This window comes from Littorina saxatilis, linkage group LG6 (assembly GCF_037325665.1).
Source record: "Littorina saxatilis isolate snail1 linkage group LG6, US_GU_Lsax_2.0, whole genome shotgun sequence".
NCBI lineage: Eukaryota > Metazoa > Mollusca > Gastropoda > Littorinimorpha > Littorinidae > Littorina > Littorina saxatilis.
The window spans coordinates 8,017,000-8,038,719 of record NC_090250.1 but is presented as its reverse complement, the minus strand read 5'-3'; the positions used below and the strand labels follow the sequence as shown (position 1 = coordinate 8,038,719).

Here is a 21,720-nt window from a genome sequence, read left to right as displayed (position 1 = left end):
ACACCAACAAATGACAATCAAACAAATCTTATATGACTAAAACAACCACAGCAACAGCAACAATCGAAGCCTGTCGTTAGCGTACTTGAGCAGGGATTCTTGAGTGTCACTAGGAAGGCCGGCTGACAAAGGCACATGCTTCAGCCGTACAGACAAAAAGAGATAGTTGCCAGGCTAACAAAGAGCCAACACAATGTTTACAGACAGCATATCCGACAGGCATGCGCTGCCAAAGACGGGTACGCGTGAATTATGGCGGTAACCTTTGGGACAATTTTATATATCAATTCTGGCGTTTTGCCAACTGCTGACGATAAACCACAGCCCTGAAGCAGTAGATTTCAGACCTCTCACTCTCTAATAACAAAAAAAACCCAATACTATAAACATACACATGCGCCCACAAACACACAGAGAAATACAAGGCAGACAAAGATTTTTTTAGATCAACAAACATCAGGTAAAGGAAAACAGGAAAAGAAAAATGTATTTTTTACAAGTAAAATGACTATTTCTAAGAATACTCACCTCAGTTACCCTACTTATGAGTATCAGACTGAGTAGCACCTTGTAACCAATAATGGTCAAGGTCGCTAACTCTTGGCTACTTCACCAGTGCGCCATTTGTGGGAGTAGTCTCCCCTACCGGTAGTGACCCTCCACATATGCGCACCATACTCCCTCAGTTCAATTACAATGGATATCTCCCAAGGGAAGCTACTCTTACCTTAGCACAGGGCCCCTCTCCCAGTTTCCCTTGCAGCTGGCGTTTCTGCTGACTCAGCTCTTTGCGGTCAGCCATGAGGGAGGTCATGTGATACCGAGCCTCTCGCAGACTGACGCGCACATCCAGTTCATGGCTCAGCCATTTCTGTCGGAAGAACGCTATGTAATGTAAATATTTTTTTCATTTCGAAAGGAACAAAATGTGTGTGAGACAAACAATGTTGAAAATCTAAAGAAGTCTGAACTTACCAAGACAAGTAAGGCACAAATACAAATGTCAAATTTCTTTGCCTATGGAAGCTTCTTCAGGACACAAATAAAGTATTATATTCAGGCCTGGGAATGAGTAAAAGTGGTTTGGGCGTACTGACGAGAACATTTTGCATTTTAAGCATTTTTAAGGGCACACGGAGGCTCTTTTCTTACACAATTAGAAAAGTACTTTGTCGTATTTACGACGAAAAGTGTATCATTCCCCGGCCCGTATATTATTATCATTATCATCATTATTATTATAATTATTATTCTCGTGATATTGAATTATATTTTTTAAATTGCAAATCCTGGATCCTTATGTGCCAGGAGGGCAGAACTGACCCTGACACGGTTGCCGATGGAGGTAGAGTCGCAGGTTTCCATCTTGGCATTGCGTTCACTCAGCACGGCCTTCTGGCGAGCCAGGGCCTCCTTCAGACGTTTGTTGGCCGCTGCCGCCTGTTGCACAACCACAGAAATAGACAACTTTATTGTCTTGGACAAAAATTCATGCGTGGTGCATATCACACACTAAACAACATAATGTGTGAAAACATACAACATAAGGATAGGATAAATATAAGGAATCAACATTAGCAACATAAACCTAATTTGAAGCACGTTTCAAATTCGTAGTCGGGACTCAAATGGAGTTTTTGTCCCCAAATTCCTGAAAAATAGTCATTAATTACTCCAAAAACAACTAGCTCTGAAAGCCCCAAAACATTGTGAGTGGTGAAAAAGAGTGATGAAATTCAAACCTCACCTCTTCCACCTTGCGTTTCAAGACGCTCTGCTGTTTCTGGTTTGTTTGCTGCAGCTTAGTCACCTCAGCTTGACGCTTACGATCCTGCAAGAGCAACGGCAGTGTTAATAAAATGTTACCTGCATTATCCATAGATATATAATCATCATACTAATACGCTTACCGTCCATCTAACAAAAAGAGTCTTTTGTTTCCATTGACTAGGCCAACAAAATTAGGGTTGGTAGGTCATCACAAACAAACAAAAAAATCTTTTAATTGCAGTTTGTCTTTTATTCAAATTGTGCAAGCTGTGTTCCCTGGATGCTGGAGAAGAGTAACTTCCTTGTAACGTCTGCAAAATCGATTTTTGTCATTTTATGAAATTTATTTTTTGAAAAGGTCAAAAAAAGTTTTTGGATCGGGAGGAAAAATTTGGGTTGGTTGTGGAATCATAAACTTTGATTTGTTTTTCTCGGCCTTATCGAACCCACCTTCTGCATGAGCTGCATGACCTCCTTGTCTTTCTGCTGCTTCCACTTGCGCCACACGTCGCTTTCCTCCTTCATCTGCTTCATCAGCTTCACTCTGTGCTGCTTCAGGCTCTGTATAACACACACACCATTTGTATTTTCTTTATCTTCTGCGTACATAGGCTGCAACTCTCGCTTACCCTCGCGCGAGTGGGATTTTACGTGTACGACTGTTTTACCCCACCATTTAGGCAGCCAAACTCCATCCTTAACCCACCAGGCCCTACTGGGATTCCAACACTCAATCAATCAATCTTCTTCTTCTTCAGCGTTCCAGAATTTTTTCTGGTTACGTGTGAGCTCGTTTGCCCATTTGGGTTCCCCACACTATACTCTGAGAGCATAGTCAGCTCACTCCGCTTTCGTTGAGTAGGCATGCTGAGTATTTTCGTGTTTGCATAACCCACCGAACTCCGACATGGATTACAGGATCTTTTCCGTGCGCACTTGGTCTTGTGCTTGCGTGTACACACGAAGGGGGTTAAGTCACTAGCAGGTCTGCACATAAGTTGACCTGGGAGATCGGAAAAATCTCCACTCTTAACCCACCAGGCGGCAGCGACCGGGGTTCGAACTCACGACCTCCCGATTAGGAGGCCGACGTCTTACCACCACGCCACTGCGCCCGTCAATCAATCAATCAATATGAGGCTTATATTGCGCGTATTCCGTTCTAAGCGCAGGGATTTATTTTAAATTTTTAAAATTTTTTTTTTATTTTATGCCATTTATATCGCGCTCATATTCAAGGCGCAGGGATTTATTTATGCCGTGTGAGATGGAATTTTTTTACACAATACATCACGCATTCACATCGGCCAGCAGATCGCAGCCATTTCGGCGCATATCCTACTTTTCACGGCCTATTATTCCAAGTCACACGGGTATTTTGGTGGACATTTTTATCTATGCCTATACACTTTTGCCAGGAAAGACCCTTTTGTCAATCGTGGGATCTTTAACGTGCACACCCCAATGTAGTGTACACGAAGGGACCTCGGTTTTTCGTCTCATCCGAAAGACTAGCACTTGAACCCACCACCTTCCACAAGGGAGACAGGCGCCTTCTCCACTAGGCCATTGAGCCCGTCAGCTTTGTCATCCAAGTGGGAAGATTATGTGCACAACGGTTTTCAATCACCTCGCCGTATAAGCAGTCGTACTCCATATTTGGAGGATTCTTGTACCCAGTGATCTTCTTCTTCTTCTTCAGCGTTCGACGATGGCTGTGTCTAGATTCTTTGGCCCGTGATGTTGACGAAGTGGGCTGTCATTTCCAGGTCCTGAGTGCTGCCCCATAGCTTGGTGTGCAGCGATGTCCCTGTGGGCCAGACGCGTTTCCTCTCACTGCAGTGGAGTTGGCAGGTCTGCAGGAAGTGGTCCGGTATCTGGTTCGCCTCTCCACAATGGCACAGGGCCGACTGTCTGATGCCGATCCTTTTTAGGTGGCTGTTTGGTCCACAGTGGCCTGTCCGGAGGCGGACGACAATGGTCTGCTCGTGACGAGTGAGCTGATGGAGGGCATATTCGTGTGGATTATATCCATTGTTTTTCTTTTTGAAGGTGGATTTTTGCCTGTTTCGGATTAGGGTCCTGGTTTCACTGTAGTGAGATTAGAGGGTTGCTGCTCAGTTTTGCTGCCCTCCTTTGCCAGTGATCAACAAGTAATAATTCTTTTTCACAAAATCACATGGAGCTTTGATTCTTTCCATACCATCCTGAAGAAGGAAGTTACATGCCGAAATATTGATTAAAAAAAGTACCTAACCTGGTTGCTGGTGTGTTTTCTTTTTATTTAGGAGCTTTACACATTCTGAAAGTTTAAAAATTCTCCTTCCAGCACACATACTATGATCTCTCACAAGTAAAACTAATATTTCTAAAAAATAAAAATAAAATATAAAAAAATATAAAAAAAAACCGAAGATTTCTCCTTTGTTCCAAAATACTTACTATGATCTCGATGCTGAGTTGAGACACCTGCTTATCCGAATGGTCCTTCAACTTGACGGCCCTCGACTGTTCTGTCATCTTTCGCTTCAGCGACGACATCTCTTGCTCCAGCTCCTGAAGTCGCTTTCTGCGCTGTTCGCTGATCCTGCAAGAGCAAGAAGTAAATAATTAGGCACAAAAAAAAATAGTCTGTTTACGGTAACCCGACCGACCCTATTTTTTTCGCGCGACCCTAGACTTTTTTTGGGCATTTCGAAAAAAAAAAAAAAAAAAAAAAAAAAAAAAAAAAAAAAAAAAAAATCTTGACCTACCGACCCTATTTGTTGGGCCTATGTTACCGTAAACAGACCTATTTTTTTTGGCCTTAGGGGGTCTTTAAAAGGGGGGTTCCACTGTTCACAATTCCAAGCAATCAATGAACATATAGTCTTGCACAAAGCTAAACATAAATCTGAATTAAATATCAACCCATAAATACACCCATACAGTTTACAGTTCCTGAAGTTTCTTTCTGCACTGCTTGCTAATTCTGTCCAAGGTACAGCGGACCCCCCACCCCCCCATAAAGGTGAATGCTTGCCTAATAGGCTACTGAGCTTTACTGGCCGATGTGAATGCGTTATATATTGTGTGTAAAAAATGTCTGTTTGTCTGTCTGTCTGTAAAAAATTCCATTTCAAACGGCAGAAATTAATATGTAAGCGCCTAGGGCTATATCTAGATTAGGCGCATAAAAATGATCACAATAATAATAATAATAATAATAAGCCCTCCAAAAATGGGAGGTAATCAAGTCTTATAAAGGAGGGAGTCTTCTAGGTAAATCTACAGAGGTTATAGACGAAAAATCAGTAAAATCCAGGTCTGAAAATGGGGGAAGTCTTTAATTTGGGAGGTCTTAAAAGTGAGGTTCCACTGTTCACACTTAAAGGATAAGGAGAAGATTGCATATAATCCTGTGAGGTAACCCCAATGGAAATTCGGGCTGCTTTCTGACTGGGGGAAGCAAGCTGTCATACAGTACGGCGCTACCCGTTATTTTTTATTCAAATTTCCAAGTTATCAATGAAACAGGAATCTGAATTATTTAAACCCTTAAAATAAAATGAACATTGAATTGGTGTTTGTTTATGCATGACTTACTTGGTAGCGTTGACGTTGGTACGCGCATCCTGCAGGGTGGCGCTCAGCTCTTCCTTCTCCTTCTCCAGCTGGCTCACTTTCTTCTCCCAATCCTTCATCATCAACTGGAGACAAAAACACACAAGTGTAAACCTGGTATCACACAGCACGCCATCAAGTATTCTTCTGATCCGACATTCTGTACTGTTGTCTTCGAAATCAAACTCACTGACACCTCACTCACTTTGAACCAACTGCCCAAAAAAGAGTAAACCTGGTATCACACAGGAAGCCATGAAATATTCTTCTTATCCAACTTTATGTACTGTTGTGCCTTCTGACTCAAACTAACTAACAGCTCCGTCGCTTTGAATCGACTCAAAAACACATGAGTGTAAACCTGGTATCAAACAGCAAGCCATAAGATCCGACATTCTGTGTCTTCTAACTCAAACTAACTGACAGCTTAATCGCTTTGAATCGACTCCAGTCCACACAAAAAAGTATAAGCCTGGTATCACCCAGCAAGCCATGAAGTATTCTGCTGAATCGACATTCTGTACTGTGGTGTCTTCTAAGTCGAACGTACTGACAGCTCCGTCGCTTTGAAATTGACACGACTCACTTGAGAACTTCAAACACTGGACTTAGCAATTACTCATTTGTATTGACACACATACTTAAAGTACTCTGAAGTAGTTTTGCCATTGTGAACATAATGACTGTTTATTATGAACACTGAATCGGTTAGATTTGAGCATAACGGGGTGAGGTCCAAAGGATAGAGGGAAGCATTTGCCGGAAAAAAGCAAGCTTCCTTATCATATTCATGTTCATGCCTAATTTCTTCTGCTTAGCCAATTTCTTTCAAATACATCACCTCAATTTAACTAAGGCCAAAAAAAAAAAATTGTCTGTTTAGGGTAACATGACCAAAAAAAGTAGGGTCGGTAGGTAGGTAGGGTTTTGTTTTTTTTGTTTTTTTGTTTTTTGTAAATGCTATGTTGGCTGAACATTCACTTCTTATATTTGATGAATACATGTTTCAAAACTAACGTATAAATAAAACAGAGAGAAAGGGAGAGAAAGAAACGCCAAATGTCTCTTTTTAGCATTTTTACCTCTTTTTTTTTTCTTTTTTTTTTGAAATCAAAAAAAAGTTTTTGGGTCGGCGCCAAATCGATAGGGTCGGTCGGGTTACCCTAAACAGACAATTTTTTTTTTTTGGCCTAATAGCAGTTACCTTACTTACAAGTGCTAGACTGACAAGCAAGAATAGCACTCATAAGTAAGGTAGCTCCTATTAGATAAATTGAGGTGAGTATTCTTAGCATGGGTGGGAGCCCAAAATTGTTCCAAGACTGAACTTTTTTTAAGGCCGGGGTCCAGGGGCCGCCAAGGCCCCGGCGGGGTCCAGGGGCCGCCAAGGCCCCGGCGGGGTCCAGGGGCAGCGCCCTGGTGGGGGGTCCAGGGGGGCGAAGGCCCCCGGCCGAAAACGAATTTTATGAATTTAAAAGGGTTTCTCTGGCCTCTCCTGAGTTTAATTCTGATAAATAAGAACCTTGTTGGAGATACAAAAAGTAACAAAAACTAAAAATTTTAGGGACCTGGCAAGCATTAGAAACAACAAAAAGTGCACTATCAGTCCATTTGGCATAACACAGTATGAGATGACTATCAATGAGGGCGCAGTCTATCAGTTCCATATCTTTATCTCTACACAGTATGAGATGATCAGTCAAAACTTAAATTAAAGGAATGTGGTTTTAGGTTGTATTCAATCATTATTCCTTCCGAAATCTCTTTGGGTTGCCGACGAAAACAGCCCGAAAACCACATCCTCTGAACGATTCAAAATGGCAGACACAAAGCGGACGGAACCGGAAATGGCAATTGTAAAGTACGGATCGGATGCCGATTGAGTTACAAATTCGAACCGAAACGAAACAAACCCGCAAAAAAAAAAAAAAAAAAAAAAAAAAATGTCAAAATTTCTCTGAGACGGAAATCCGTCTGAGACGGAGGAACTCCCACCCATGTCTTAGAAATAGTCATTTTACTTGTAAAAATTTTTTTTTCTACGTGAGCCAAACTGACCTCATAGTGACCACGGACAGAATTCATTTCTTCCTCCGAGCGGTCCATCTGGTTGGCCAGCTCTTGTTTCTTGGCCAGGATCTGGTTCAGCTCCTGCAGCTCTCGTGACATCTTGGCCTGGCGCAGGACGTGCTCTGTTGACTTGGCGCGTGAATCTGGCGTTGCTGGCAAGTTTTCCTGTAAAAATGGAGTGTTGATTACAATGGAACCTTTCTCATCTGTTCATGCCTGTCTTTCAGAGAACACTTCTTACCAAGCTGCAGCCAATAACTCACCTGAAGCAGGGATGACCAAATCGTCCGACCGCCAGGGGCGAGTAAAAAATCCGCCGGGCTAGTAGAAACCACCTGGCAACTCGCCCGGCTGGCCAGTGAAAATTCTGGTCAAATGCGACCCTTTTGGTTGTAATATCAGGTTTTAAAGCCATATAAACACTGCAGATCAACTGTGGTATGTACTAGGCCAGCGAAATTTTTGCCGGGCTAGTGACTTTCTTGAAGTTACTCGCCCGGCTGGCGAGTTAAAATTTTGAGATTAGGCCATCCCTGTAAAGTAAATCTCTTTTGAAGATTAACAGTTACAATGTTTTCGCAATCGTTCGCATGAACCTTCCCTAATAATACAATATAAAATAATGATAATAAGAGACATGAAGTGAAAACAATAATACACAGTAAATGTACCGTACTTTTCGGACTATAAGGCGATACTTTTTTCTTTTTTTTTCACTTACAATCATGGGGTCGCCTTATACACGACGTCGCCTTATTCTCGGATAAAATAGGTTTCACGAGCACTGTGAACTTGAAATCAATGAGCAACTAACAACCATTTAAGTGAACACAATTCAAGCAATGTTGATCGCCGAAAAAAATTACCTCGGGTGCCATGTCAGCAGCAGCTTTCATGAACTTCTTTTGTTCAGACTCTAAGGGTTCAGATTTCTCTGGATTTTCTGGGAGTGAGAGTGACGACGACGACAACGACAACGAGTGACGATTGAGGTACCGCTGATCTTCTTCCCTGACTTTCTGTTTGAAACAGTGTTTCGTGCCGATTTTGAGCGGTCGCCATGTTTGATCATTGATGGGGTTTTTCTGTGGGTTTTTTTCTACGTACAATGTTTTTCCTCATTTTTTCTGTGTTTTTTTCTTTCATGCCGTCGCCTTATGCACGACACCATCGCCTTATCTATGGCATCGCCTTATTCTAGGATTTTTTCAGTTTTATTTTTAAAAGCCCTATACACTGCAGCGCCTTATTGTCCGAAAAGTACGATATACATGAACAGAAATGTTAATTCATCAATACAGGAATATAATTATACATAGCAAATGTATAAATGAAGAAAAATGATAATTCATCAATACAGGTTTTGCAAGCGACATGCACTGGCGCACACAAACTTTCTACCTCCTTTCTGACACTCACTTGATTTTCATCTGCGTCCTCATTCGTCTCCTCCTCTTCCTCGTCAGTGCACTCGTCGTCATCCTGAAACAGCATTCAAATGTACTCTTTCTTTCTTTATTTGGTGTTTAACGTTGTTTTCAACCATGAAGGGTTATATCGCGACGGATTCAAATGTACTCATCAGCATGGAATAACTCTTATAGTACAGTAAACCCTGCATCTAGCGGACCCTTATTTCGGCGAACACCTTAGCATAACGGACAATTCAAGTGAGGACGGATGTATTTTACACTCAAAAACACCTTAAAAGAGCGAACACCTCAAAGGCACGGACGCGGACACCCTTTTTTGGTCCCGATTGGGTTCGTTACTTGTCAACAACGGACAAACCCTTGAAGCAGACAGCTTAAAGCAGACGCTGGTCCGCCATCTTGGTTCTGCAAATACAATCTCGCTGGCGATGTGAACGCGCGAGAAGCTTATTTTGTAAGCCAATGACAGCACTTGAAAGAAGTTGATTTTTGTATGGTGCACGCTCATTGGTCGATGCCGTGAACTCACAAACATTTGCATTTCGGGTTTCTACTTTCTGTACTGTGATACTGTGATGCATCTCCGTCTCATCCTTCAACTTCGTCTCATCATGCCAAAACGAACATTTTTGACTTTAGAAGAGAGAGTCAATGTCATAAAGAAATTGGACAAGGGGCTGTCCGTTCAAAAAGTTGCTGATGAGCTGAATTGCGGAAAAACTCAAATTTCCAACATAAAAGCTGATCGAACACAAATTCTCAGTCAGTGGGAATCCGGTGCCAGATCGACGGCAAAATGTGTTAAGAGAAGAAAAACAACCTATGATGAGTTGAACGAAGAACTCTTCGAGTGGTTTTCAACAGCTCGATCAAAGAATCTTCCCGTGAATGGCCCATTGCTTCAGGTCGTAAGAAACCGATTGCACCTCTCTCTCTCTCTCTCCCTCGCTCGCTCGTTCTCTCTCTCTCTCTCTCTGACTTTTTCCGCAAACCCCAGTGATAAACTTACTGATTGTGGTTTTGTACATACATGTTGCAGACTATCCTTGAACTTTTTCTCTTTGTCACTTTCTGTATGACTAATGCACAGTTTGGAATTTTTATTAACAATTGTTTTTCTGAACATCAAGTTTTGGTTTTCATTTTTATTACATGTAATGAAAGAAAATGAAAGAACTAAACATGCATAGACACTCTATTTACATTTATATATAAACATGCACACATACATACAATAAAAGTACATGTACCACAAACAAACAATCATGTAATTCATTTGGCTGTTGGGTTTTGTTTTCTCCAAAAAAATGTTGGCGCATTCATATTCATAAGAAAGGACACCTTGCTACAAAGGACAGTGGCAAGGCTCCCCAAGAGCGTCCTTTGCTCGCAGGTTTTACTGTATTTTATAATCAGGTCTTTTCTCACAGGATTTGCAGGAACCGTTCTGACATTGTCAGCATCGTATATGGTATATAAGGAGATGAACCAATTAATTCATTAGATTACAACAACAACAAAATAATTAGTTCACAAGCAAGAAGGGAGGGGGTTGGTTGGGATGGAGGGGTGGGGGTGGGAGGGGGAGGGGGAATGCAGGATGGGGAAGGGGGTGTTGCGGTCACTGTACTCACATTGTCGGTATCAGACCGGCTGACCGTCTCCGTGAGCTTGCGCAGTTTCTCCAGTTCCTCCCTCATGGCCGGGTGGCTTTCCACGTCGACACTGGAGCTCAGCAGCTCAAAGTCCACCCTGTTGAACATACTGCGGTCATACAGTCACACATCATGCACAGAGAGACAGTGTATCACTTCTTAACAAGACCGACACTGGAGCTCAGCAGCTCAAAGTCCACCCTGTAGAACATACTGCGGTCATACAGTCACACATCGTGCACAGAGAGACAGTGTATCACTTCTTAACAAGACTGACACTGGAAATCAGCATACTGAGGTCATACAGTCACACATCAACAAACCGAGAAACAGTGTACAGTGGAACAGCCCTTCAAAGATCCCCCAATTTTTTTTTTCTTCTTCTGCGTTCGTGGGCTGAAACTACCAAGTATGACCGTTTTTTAGGCAGCCATACGCCGTTTTCGGAGGAAGCATGCTGGGTATTTTCGTGTTTCTATAACCCACCGAACTCTGACATGGATTACAGGATCTTTTTCGTGCGCACTTGGTCTTGTGTGTACACACGGGGGTGTTCGGACACGGAGGAGAGTCTGCACACAAAGTTGACTCTGAGAAATAAATCTCTCGCCGAACGTGGGGACGAACTCACGCTGACAGCGGCCAACTGGATACAAATCCAGTGCGCTACCGACTGAGCTACATCCCCGCATATCCCCCATTTTAAGACTTCCCCCTTTTTAAAACCCTGCTTTCTCAGATGTTCTGTTCAAAGCCTCTGTCAATTTCCACTGTATCACTTCTCAACAAGACCGACACGGGACATTACCTTCAAATGTTCAAAAATATGGAAAATTCTCTGATTTCATCATCAAAGGAAAACGGTTGGAAATATACCATAATTTCAGGCACCCAGTAGCTCCAGGGAAGAGTAAGTTACGTATACTAATAAAAGTATGATCAACAAAGAGAAAAAAAAGTAAAGACACACAGAAAAAATAAAACAAATGAGATCAAAGCTAACATCAAACGGCTCAAGCTATTCTCTTCAGCATCAGAAACGGGCGGGGATGTAGCTCAGTTGGTAGCGCGCTGGATTTGTATCCAGTTGGCCGCTGTCAGCGTGAGTTCGTCCCCACGTTTGGCGAGAGATTTATTTCTCAGAGTCAACTCTGTGTGCAGACTCTCCTCGGTGTCCGAACACCCCCGTACACGCAAGCACAAGACCAAGTGCGCACGAAAAAGATCCTGTAATCCATGTCAGAGTTCGGTGGGTTATAGAGACACGAAAATACCCAGCGTGCTTCCTCCGAAAACGGCGTATGGCTGCCTAAATGGCGGGGTAAAAAACGGTCATACACGTAAAATTCCACTCGTGCAAAAAACACGAGTGTACATGGGAGTTTCAGCCCACGAACGCAGAAGAAGAAGAAGCATCAGAAACTTTAACTAAAGGCTGTCCTTAATGGAGCCAGAAGTTGACTTCTCAAAGATTTTGCAAAGTCTAAAAGCCTGGTGCACCCAGCTTCGCAAAGTCAATTTGGCCCAATTAATAGACATTTTTAGTCATTTGTGTCAGTTACCCAGTGTCCTGTTTGAATGAGCGAAGCTTTGTTTTGAGCTTGTCCCGAGAGGCTTCCAGCTGCATGACGGTCTGACACATGCGGGTGTTCTGGTCGATGGCCCTCCCCAGCTCCTTGCTCAGCTCCGTGTTCTCCTGAAAATATTCAATTCAATTCAATAAAACTTTATTGTCTGAATGCAACAAACACTTTTCTTTTGGCTCGTGTACGAGATAACATCACATAAAAACACACTTTCAGAACATATAGACACATAAAAGTACACATCAATACACATATAACTCAAACCACACATATCCATACCAGCACCGTCACATATATTAATTACATCCTCGTACATACTCTAGTTTATCCTTTATAATCATAAATACATTATGGTTAATATCATTGCTAGTCCACTTCCTTATACTCAAAAATAGGATATATAAAAAGTTTTCTTTCAAATCTGATCATTAGGTAGGCAATAAAAGGTTCTTTCTGTGAAATAGCGTCAATATCGAACATTCTCTCTCTCTCTCTCTGTCTGCCTCTCTCTCTCTCTGACATTCACTGTTGTAACTGAGTCTGCACATAAAGTTGACCCGTGTCCGCCCCGACTCGGCTTCGAACCTGCGACCGTAGGATCACAAAACCAGTGCTCTACCAACTGAGCTACCGGGCCCCCCAGTATCATAGAGTCATCCTAAACAGCCACAAGAGCCTTAATAATTCTGACCTTCTCCAGTAGCTGGATGCGTTCTGAGAGTTTGGACACTTCCTGCATACTATCTGTGCTGGCAGAGCTCATGATGCTGCTTCTGTGCAAAAGAAAGCAATTGTTATTGGGGATGCAGTTCTAGTAGACATTCTGTAGAAAACTATTTATATATATGTATCGATTGAACACTGAATTTCCCTTCTTTGAGCTATGTGACGTCAGAGGCCGATAAAACTTTATATTTAGGCGGCCCGCCGAGACTACAAAATAGCGCATGTTTATGTGCGATCAATCATAAAAACTAAAAGGAATTCTAACCAGAATCGATCGATACATCAATGTTATTTGTATTTTTTTACTAAAATATGACATTTTATACAGATCTAGTCAGTCATTGTTCACCTCGACCGCAAGCGTGGTCTCGGAGAAACACCAACTATCTCGATCTGTGTAAAATTTTATATTTTGGTCAAAAATACAAATAACGTATAATATTGTGACATCTCAGTGAATCTATTGTGAATTTCTCATATTTTGGAGGGTCTTAAGCTAAGGGAGGTTCCAATGTATACTAACATGAATCTGACATCATTTTAAACTAAAGGAGGTTCTAATGTATACTAACATGAATCTGACATCATTTTAAACAAAGGGAGGTTCTAATGTATACTAACATGAATCTGACATTTTAAACTAAGAGAGGTTCTAATGTATACTAACATGAATCTGACATCATTTTAAACTAAGAGAGGTTCTAATGTATACTAACATGAATCTGACATCATTTTAAACAAAGGGAGGTTCTAATGTATACAAACATGAATCTGACATCATTTTAAACTAAGGAAGGTTCTAATGTATACTAACATGAATCTGACATCATTTTAAACTAAAGGAGGTTCTAATGTATACTAACATGAATCTGACATCATTTTAAACAAAGGGAGGTTCTAATGTATACAAACATGAATCTGACATCATTTTAAACTAAGGGAGGTTCTAATGTATACTAACATGAATCTGACATCATTTTAAACTAAGGGAGGTTCTAATGTATACAAACATGAATCTGACATCATTTTAAACTAAAGGAGGTTCTAATGTATACTAACATGAATCTGACATCATTTTAAACTAAAGGAGGTTCTAATGTATACTAACATGAATCTGACATCATTTTAAACAAAGGGAGGTTCTAATGTATACAAACATGAATCTGACATCATTTTAAACTAAAGGAGGTTCTAATGTATACTGACATGAATCTGACATCATTTTAAACTAAGGGAGGTTCTAATGTATACTAACATGAATCTGACATCATTTTAAACAAAGGGAGGTTCTAATGTATACAAACATGAATCTGACATCATTTTAAACTAAGGGAGGTTCTAATGTATACAAACATGAATCTGACATCATTTTAAACTAAGGAAGGTTCTAATGTATACTAACATGAATCTGACATCATTTTAAACAAAGGGAGGTTCTAATGTATACAAACATGAATCTGACATCATTTTAAACTAAGGAAGGTTCTAATGTATACTAACATGAATCTGACATCATTTTAAACTAAGGGAGGTTCTAATGTATACAAACATGAATCTGACATCATTTTAAAAAGACAACACAAAGTACACATCAACCCCATAAAACCCTCTGCGAACGCCAAGAAGAAGAACAACCACATAAAATCATGTAAAAAGATGTCAAAAAGACTTCAGAACATGCAAAGACAGCAAACAGCAACCAACAATACAGAATTTCTTGTTCTATTTCTCTATTGATTGAATAAATGATAGATCCATTCAAACAAATGCAAAAACTTGCTCAGGTTAAAAGATCCATTCAAACAAATGCAAAACCTTACTCAAGATTGATAGATCCATTCAAATACATACGAAAACTTACTCAGACACCAAGTCACCCGCCTTTCCTCCATTCTGACAGAGCTGCATCTGTAGAGACTGAACCTGAAACATTTTTGTGCGTGAAATGTAAAAAACCCGAGTAAATCTGAGGAAGGATGGCATTGTATTTGTAATTGACAATGTATCCGGTGACACCATTCCTTTGCCAGTCACCCTGACGGAATCAGGTCAAACTGATGAAATATTGGCAGAGAAAAATTGACACACTGGTTTCTGTTTTCTTTTCTCTATTGTATAAAATACTATAGTCAGATATGCCGACAAGGATACTTAAACAGCACAATGCAAATGCCAGTGTCATGAGGCAGCCAGTGGTACATTTTTTAAACAAACCCCGGAAGACAGAAGCCATAAAGATATTAACGCCATACCGGTGAATGTACCCAACAACAGCTTACCACTTGTCTGAGGCGCATGATTTCGTCGCTCTGCGGGTCACGGTTGATGACGGGCTTGTTTTTAATCTTCCTGGCCCTGTCAGCGTAGCGCAATGTGTTGAGTGTTTCCTCCATGTTGGAGTCGGCAGGACTGACGCACGCCACCATCAGAGTGTGACTGTTGCCTCCCAGCGAGTCTGAAAACATTCACACACTTGAGAAACTACATCACACACGCTCCCCTGAAGATGGATTACGGCTGCCTATTTCCTCTCAACCAGTCTGCCAACATTCACACACTTGAGAAACTACATCACACACGCTCCCCTGAAGACGAATTACGCCATTTAGGCAGGCATACGCCGCTTTCGGAGGAAGCATGCTGGGTATTTTTGTGTTTCTATAACCCACCGAACTCTGACATGGATTACAGGATCTTTTCCGTGCGCACTTGATCTTGTGCTTGCGTGTACACACAAAGGGGGATAAGCCACTAGCAGGTCTGCACATGAGTTGACCTGGGAGATCGGAAACAATCTCCACACTTAACCCACCAGGCAGTCGCGGCCGGGATTCAAACCCTCGACCTTCCGATTAAGAGGCTGACGTCTTATCACCCCGCCACAGCGCCCGTAAATTGACCTCCATTTTAAGACCTGATTTTCTCAGATTTGTGAAGGTCGTAAAAGGCGGGTTCCACTGTATACTAAGGCAAAAAAAAAATAATAGGTGTGGTTAAGGTAACATTGCCAAAAAAAACAAGAGGCGAAGCCTTCAAGGCTCACGTAAGAAATCGACAAACAGTAACACAAACTCAATCACTTCGTCACACATACACACACACAAGGGCGGATCAATTCACTTTGGAGGGGGGGGGGGGGGGGTTACAAAATGACTGCGAAGATACAAGTTGACGGCGCCGAAGGCGCCTAAGCCTCTAGGGGGGTCCGGGGGCATGCCCCCCCCGGAAATTTTTTTATCCAAAGAAGCAAAATAGAGCTATCTGGTGCATCCTGAGCCAATAAATTACCTCTTTTTTTGGGGGTGGGGGGGGGGGTTACGTAACCCATGTAACCCCCCCCCAGATCCGCCCTTGCACACACACACACACACACACACAGTAAGCGGCATAGGTGACACTGTGCAAGAAAGCGAGACACTAGATCTAGATCTGAATGGCCGATTTCGAAGAAAAAACTAGTCTCGGCCCGCTCGGCAAAATAACAATGACCGAGACTTTCAGTAATTCCTTCGCGTGACGTCTAACCCTCTTACGTCATAATGTGACGTCTTCAAATGTTGTGACGTCTTCAAATGTTAAAGTTTCTACCACAGACATACATACATACATACATACGCACACACGCACAGACAGACAAAGTTACGATCGCATAGGCTACACTTACGTGAGCCAAATAGGGCAGGAAGGTAGGCAATCACTTTTTTTTTTAAACTTTTTTTTCTAATGTGTACAAATTAAACCTACTTGACAGGGAAATAAGTGTGCGACTCGGGCGCTTTCGCTTTCATTGCGTTTTCTGCACTCGTTTTCTTTTTTTTTTTGACAAATGTAATAAAAAGTTATAGGGTCGGCCCCTAAAAATAGGGTAGGTCGGGCTACCGTAACCACACCTATTTTTTTTTTAGGCCTAATCTATGTATATCTACGGGCATCTCATCACCAACACAAGAAGGGCAAAGCCCATACGACTCACATGCTTTACACATTTTTCCTACCAAAATACATGTGACCTTGACCCAAGGTCAAGGTCATCCAAGGTCATGCAACACAAAGCTGTTAATTCAAGACATAGGAAGTACAATGGTGCTTATTGGCTCTTTCTACCATGAGCTATGGTCACTTTTAGTGGTTCACTACCTTATTTTGGTCACATTTCATAAGGGTCAAAGTGACCTTGACCATGATCATATGTGACCAAATGTGTCTCATGATGAAAGCATAACATGTGCCCCACATAATTTTTAAGTTTGAAACAGTTATCTTCCATAGTTCAGGGTCAAGGTCACTTCAAAATATGTATACAATCCAACTTTGAAGAGCTCCTGTGACCTTGACCTTGAAGCAAGGTAAACCAAACTGGTATCAAAAGATGGGGCTTACTTTGCCCTATATATCATATATAGGTGAGGTATTCAATCTCAAAAACTTCAGAGAAAATGGGAAAAATGTGAAAAATAGCTGTTTTTTAGGCAACATTTATGGCCCCTGCGACCTTGACGCAAGGTCAAGATGCTATGTATGTTTTTTGGGGCCTTGTCATCATACACCATCTTGCCAAATTTGGTACTGATAGACTGAATAGTGTCCAAGAAATATCCAACGTTAAAGTTTTCCGGACGGACGGACGGACGGACGGACGACTCGGGTGAGTACATAGACTCACTTTTGCTTCGCATGTGAGTCAAAAATCTTACATGACTGCATACTATACCTTGCAAAAGACGAGAAAGCTTGGAATCTCTGTATGGAATATGTGCAGATATCCTGTGAGAGCTGCTAAGATTAAAAAAAGTTCCATCAGATCTACTACACTACCTACATCTACGGTCATCTCCTCACCAACAAAAATCTGAGTGACATGACTGCGTACTATACCTTGTAAAAGACGAGTCAGCTTGGAATCTCTGTACGGAATATGTGGTCGCTTCTGACCGTCCTCACCAAGAGCGCTGATCACATTTCCGAGGGCCAGCAACCCACGGTTGATGTTCACACCTGCATTAATGCAATTTTAACAGAATTCACTTGCAATGCATAGAAAAAGAGAAAAAGTAGCCCATTGATATCTGTACGGCCATGTAATAGGAAAAGCGTAGACAGCCAATTTTCTTTCCGCGCCAAGTTGGATGCTGTCTTCCGTCTTCGGTGGTTGGAGCTTTTACAGTTATAGTTAAAATGTCTAACCAAAAAAGTTGCACGTTAGATGACTATCGCTCTCAAATACTTCAGAATTTGGTACAGCAGGACTTGTGAATTGAAATGTCTAAGAACAATTTTTTTGCCATCATTTTCACGAGTTTTCATTCACAAATCGGGGAGCATATCGCCTTCTGTTATGAACCTTTATCAACCTCGGCCCAAGTCGATGAAGATGAAACAGAAGACGATATGCTCCCCTCAGACCAACAAATAAGGTGATATAACAGCAAGCCATCAAACATCTTATAATGTCCAACACGCCAGGGAAATGTTTTAACTTTGGGTGAAATTGCACGCACTACATTCAAGTACATGTAACCAAATAAAAATAACCAGAAAAACAGATGCTTACACACGACTCGCCTTCGTTACCCCCGCCCCTCCCTGAACCACCTTACACACGACTCGCCTTCGTTACCCCCGCCCCTCCCTGAACCACCTTACCCCATAGAAGGCTCCCTCCCTTGTAAGACCCCAAGACATTTTCCAGACCCTGTTTTATAAGATAGTCTGTTCATAACCCATGGGTGTTAGTGTTACTGGGAAAAATGTATTTTTTACAAGTAAAATGACTATTTCTAAGAATACTCACCTCAATTTAACTAATAGGAGTTACCTTACTTACGAGTGCTAGACTGAGAAGCGTCCTATGTTACCAGTACTAGACTGTAAACAAGGTCGCTAACTCTAGATTTCCGTCGGTATACCATTTAGGGGAGTAGTCTCCCTTTGTCGGTAGTACCTCTCTGCGCATGTGCCAATGCCCATAATCCCCAGTTTCAATTCGAAGCTATTAAGTCAATAGCGGGGTTGGTGGGAGGGTCTCTGGTTAAATTGAGGTGAGTATTCTTAGAAATAGTCATTTTACTTGTAAAAAATACATATTTCTTTCGAATACATCACCTCAATTTAACTAATAGGAGAATAGATAACAGGCTGGAGAGTTGACTTTCGATCGGTAATCTAGTGTCACCTCACCCGACTCAGCCCATTTGTCCGGAATCCCCCCTGTAAAATCGGGGGAAGAAAAGGATAGATCATCGGACTGAGAAGCAAGAAATCCTGAGTCGGGCGAGTGGCAAGTTGCATTGTTGCCACTGTGTCAACTTGCTCCAGAAAGGGACAATCGAAAGAAAGTCCCACCTGTCAATGTAGAGCTGGTTTCTACTCGATGGTCGTTACTATTCCTCTGATCACTTGTCTTTATCAATGTTGGGTTATGGTTATGACTTGCCATTATGCGCCTTGAGCGACCCAACTCCCCAGCAACGTAAAGTTCTGCAGGCGGATCAGGTGAACGACCTAAAAGATGAGGAATGGTCAGAGATAACAATTCCTCTAATACCTTGAACTTATCACCAAGGTGCGTCTCTGCGACTGATCCTCCATTTAAGGGAGATTGACAGAGTTTCCAGAGATCCTGTAGAATTCTGGTCTGAGGCACCACTTTCCATGGCAAATTGTGCCAGTCGCATGAATGAATATATATATATATCCTCTCTGAATTTACCTCTCTAATGAGGATGGTAGGCACAGATACCAGTGTAAATTCAGGCTGACTTAGCTGTTCCTCCTGCGTGACAGGAAGTAAGCGCAAGTGCGCTCAGCAGTACGGTCACTGTCTGCACCTTTCCTGTGCCTGTCTCAACGCATGTGGGGGTTATAAGCCTACCCTTAATGGTTATAGGTACCATTTGTCCTAGAATAGCCAGTGAAAGACAGCCAGCTGTATTGCCTTTACCCAAGGGGAAAACCTGCTTCTTACTTTGAAATTCCACACTTATAGCGTGAGGGGGTCCCCAGTGACCATGGGCATCTCTGAGCCCTTATTGGCTGAATGACCGCTCTTGTCTTACTCAAGAGGGTGCCATGCCTGGCATGCAACTCACTGAGAGGTCCCATTTGTGATTTCAGCAGGACCGTTTACTGGCTTGATCAGCCAGGTCCTTGATCTAGGTTTTCTGTAAACATGGTTGTAGGTGGCATCTGCTGGGTTGTCTGCCCAGCATAGGTTTTGTGGGTTCTGGGACACTCCAGATTTCTGTAGAGCTCACAAGTTCTTAGATGACTATGCAGTGATGTTCTCCGGCCTATGGCCGAAGGTGCACTATCTTGGGCTGATGCAAAGTTCTGCCCCCTGGTAGTTGAACTCACAAAGATGTCTTATGTTGTGATCTCAGTAGTACTTCTGCCTAGATCACCCAAGTCCATATCTGGATTATCAGTAGGCGTGGCTGCGGGCGGCAAGTGTTGCATTGTCTGACCAGCATAGCTTTGTGAGCTCTGGGGCACTTCAGCTGTTTGTGGAGCTGAGCTCTAGGGTGACTATGCAGAGTTGTTTTCAGGCCCCTGCCTGAGGCAGGAGGTGTACTCTCTTGGTCTGATGCATAGTTCTGACTTGACAAAGGTCTTAGTCAGCACCCGAGTTGCCACGTTTCTCGCCCAAAAACGACGCGTAGCCGTAGACTGGGAGTGAGTGAGATAGGCTGGTGTGGTATTCCTGGCTCCAGCTAGGATCTCACTGTGTCTCTACCTCAGGCTCTTCGAGCGAGGGAGAAAAGGCTGGTGTGGTATTCCTGGCTCCAGCTAGGATCTCACTGTGTCTCTACCTCAAGCTCTTAGAGTGACACAACTTATACTCACCCAATAACCTTGTGTCACCGTAGACTGGGAGCGAGGGAGATAGCCTTGTGTGGTATTCCTAGCTCCTGCTAGGATCTCACTGTGTCTCTTTCCTCCAGCTCCTTTAGCTTTTGAGTCCAGGCATCTGAGAGTCTACATATGGATGGGATGGACACATTCACCCACTGTCAAAGGTATTGCCGCACTCATTATGCCTTTCGGGGGAGGAATACCTCTAGGTCTTATCTCTGTGGTCCAGGGATCTTAGAGCGCCAGTTGTAAGAGGCAAACGAAGCTTGTCCAATTCAAGGTTCGGTTGGAAGGGGTGGCTGAGCCTTCCCAAATCCAAGTGTGTCTGTGGCCGTACCCAATACCCCTAAAGGTAGAGGAAGCTCTTCTTGTTCCAGGAAAATTTGACTCAATGATGGAGGGACGTATGGTTTACCGAGTCCAAGATGTCTGGCAGCACTAATCAATCCGCATGGGCTGAGAGGTCCTCCTTGATCTATGAAATCTGGCCCATGGATCTCATAGTGCGGATGGCTGGCCAGACCTCAGACTATCTCTCAGTGTCCTTCCTGGAAAGTCCATGGAAAAACGGGCGGAGTCACCTCGGGAGACATTCCCTCTTTAGTCAAGTCTGTCCGTCTCTGAAGCATGACGTAGGTTGAGTGCTGTCCCTGTTGAAGGGTTTAGCCTTGACTTGGTTTGTTTGCTTAACGCCCAGCCGACCACGAAGCGCCATATCAGGGCGGTTCTTGACTTGGTCCAAGGATGATAACCATGAGGTTTTGTAGCCTAAGGACTGCCTGACCCTGGGGTAGGTTGTCTTCCAAAAGCTGCTGATCATCTCAGGGGCACCTGCCCAGTGATCTTAAACGGCCCATCCCTTCTCTAGGACGTCTACTGTCGTCTCTCCTGTTGATGCTTCTGCCAGAGTTGTTACCATTATCAGTCGAGATGTGACCTGTTACAGGTGTCGGACATCCTCTGTTGAGTGTCGACTGTACAATCTGACATTTCTATCATCATCCCCTGGCTGATGCGGGTGTCAGA

At 42.7% G+C, this 21,720-nt stretch overlaps 1 protein-coding gene across 2 annotated transcripts in view; it reads right to left on the bottom strand.

Annotated features, from left to right (window-relative positions):
- LOC138968420 (chromosome-associated kinesin KIF4-like) overlaps positions 1-21,720 on the bottom strand; it is a 53,586-nt gene that overhangs the window by 18,690 nt on the left and 13,176 nt on the right. For both annotated transcript variants that reach the window (XM_070340999.1, XM_070340998.1), the window contains exons 7-20: positions 17,719-17,838; positions 15,123-15,298; positions 14,705-14,766; positions 12,809-12,890; positions 12,094-12,227; positions 10,511-10,628; positions 8,863-8,925; positions 7,432-7,608; positions 5,356-5,459; positions 4,213-4,357; positions 2,221-2,331; positions 1,748-1,831; positions 1,324-1,440; positions 728-871 (exon numbers count right to left, since the gene is read on the bottom strand). In XM_070340999.1, coding sequence (XP_070197100.1) covers positions 728-871; positions 1,324-1,440; positions 1,748-1,831; positions 2,221-2,331; positions 4,213-4,357; positions 5,356-5,459; positions 7,432-7,608; positions 8,863-8,925; positions 10,511-10,628; positions 12,094-12,227; positions 12,809-12,890; positions 14,705-14,766; positions 15,123-15,298; positions 17,719-17,838 — 1,637 coding nt within the window. The remainder of the gene's footprint in view (positions 1-727; positions 872-1,323; positions 1,441-1,747; positions 1,832-2,220; positions 2,332-4,212; positions 4,358-5,355; positions 5,460-7,431; positions 7,609-8,862; positions 8,926-10,510; positions 10,629-12,093; positions 12,228-12,808; positions 12,891-14,704; positions 14,767-15,122; positions 15,299-17,718; positions 17,839-21,720) is intronic.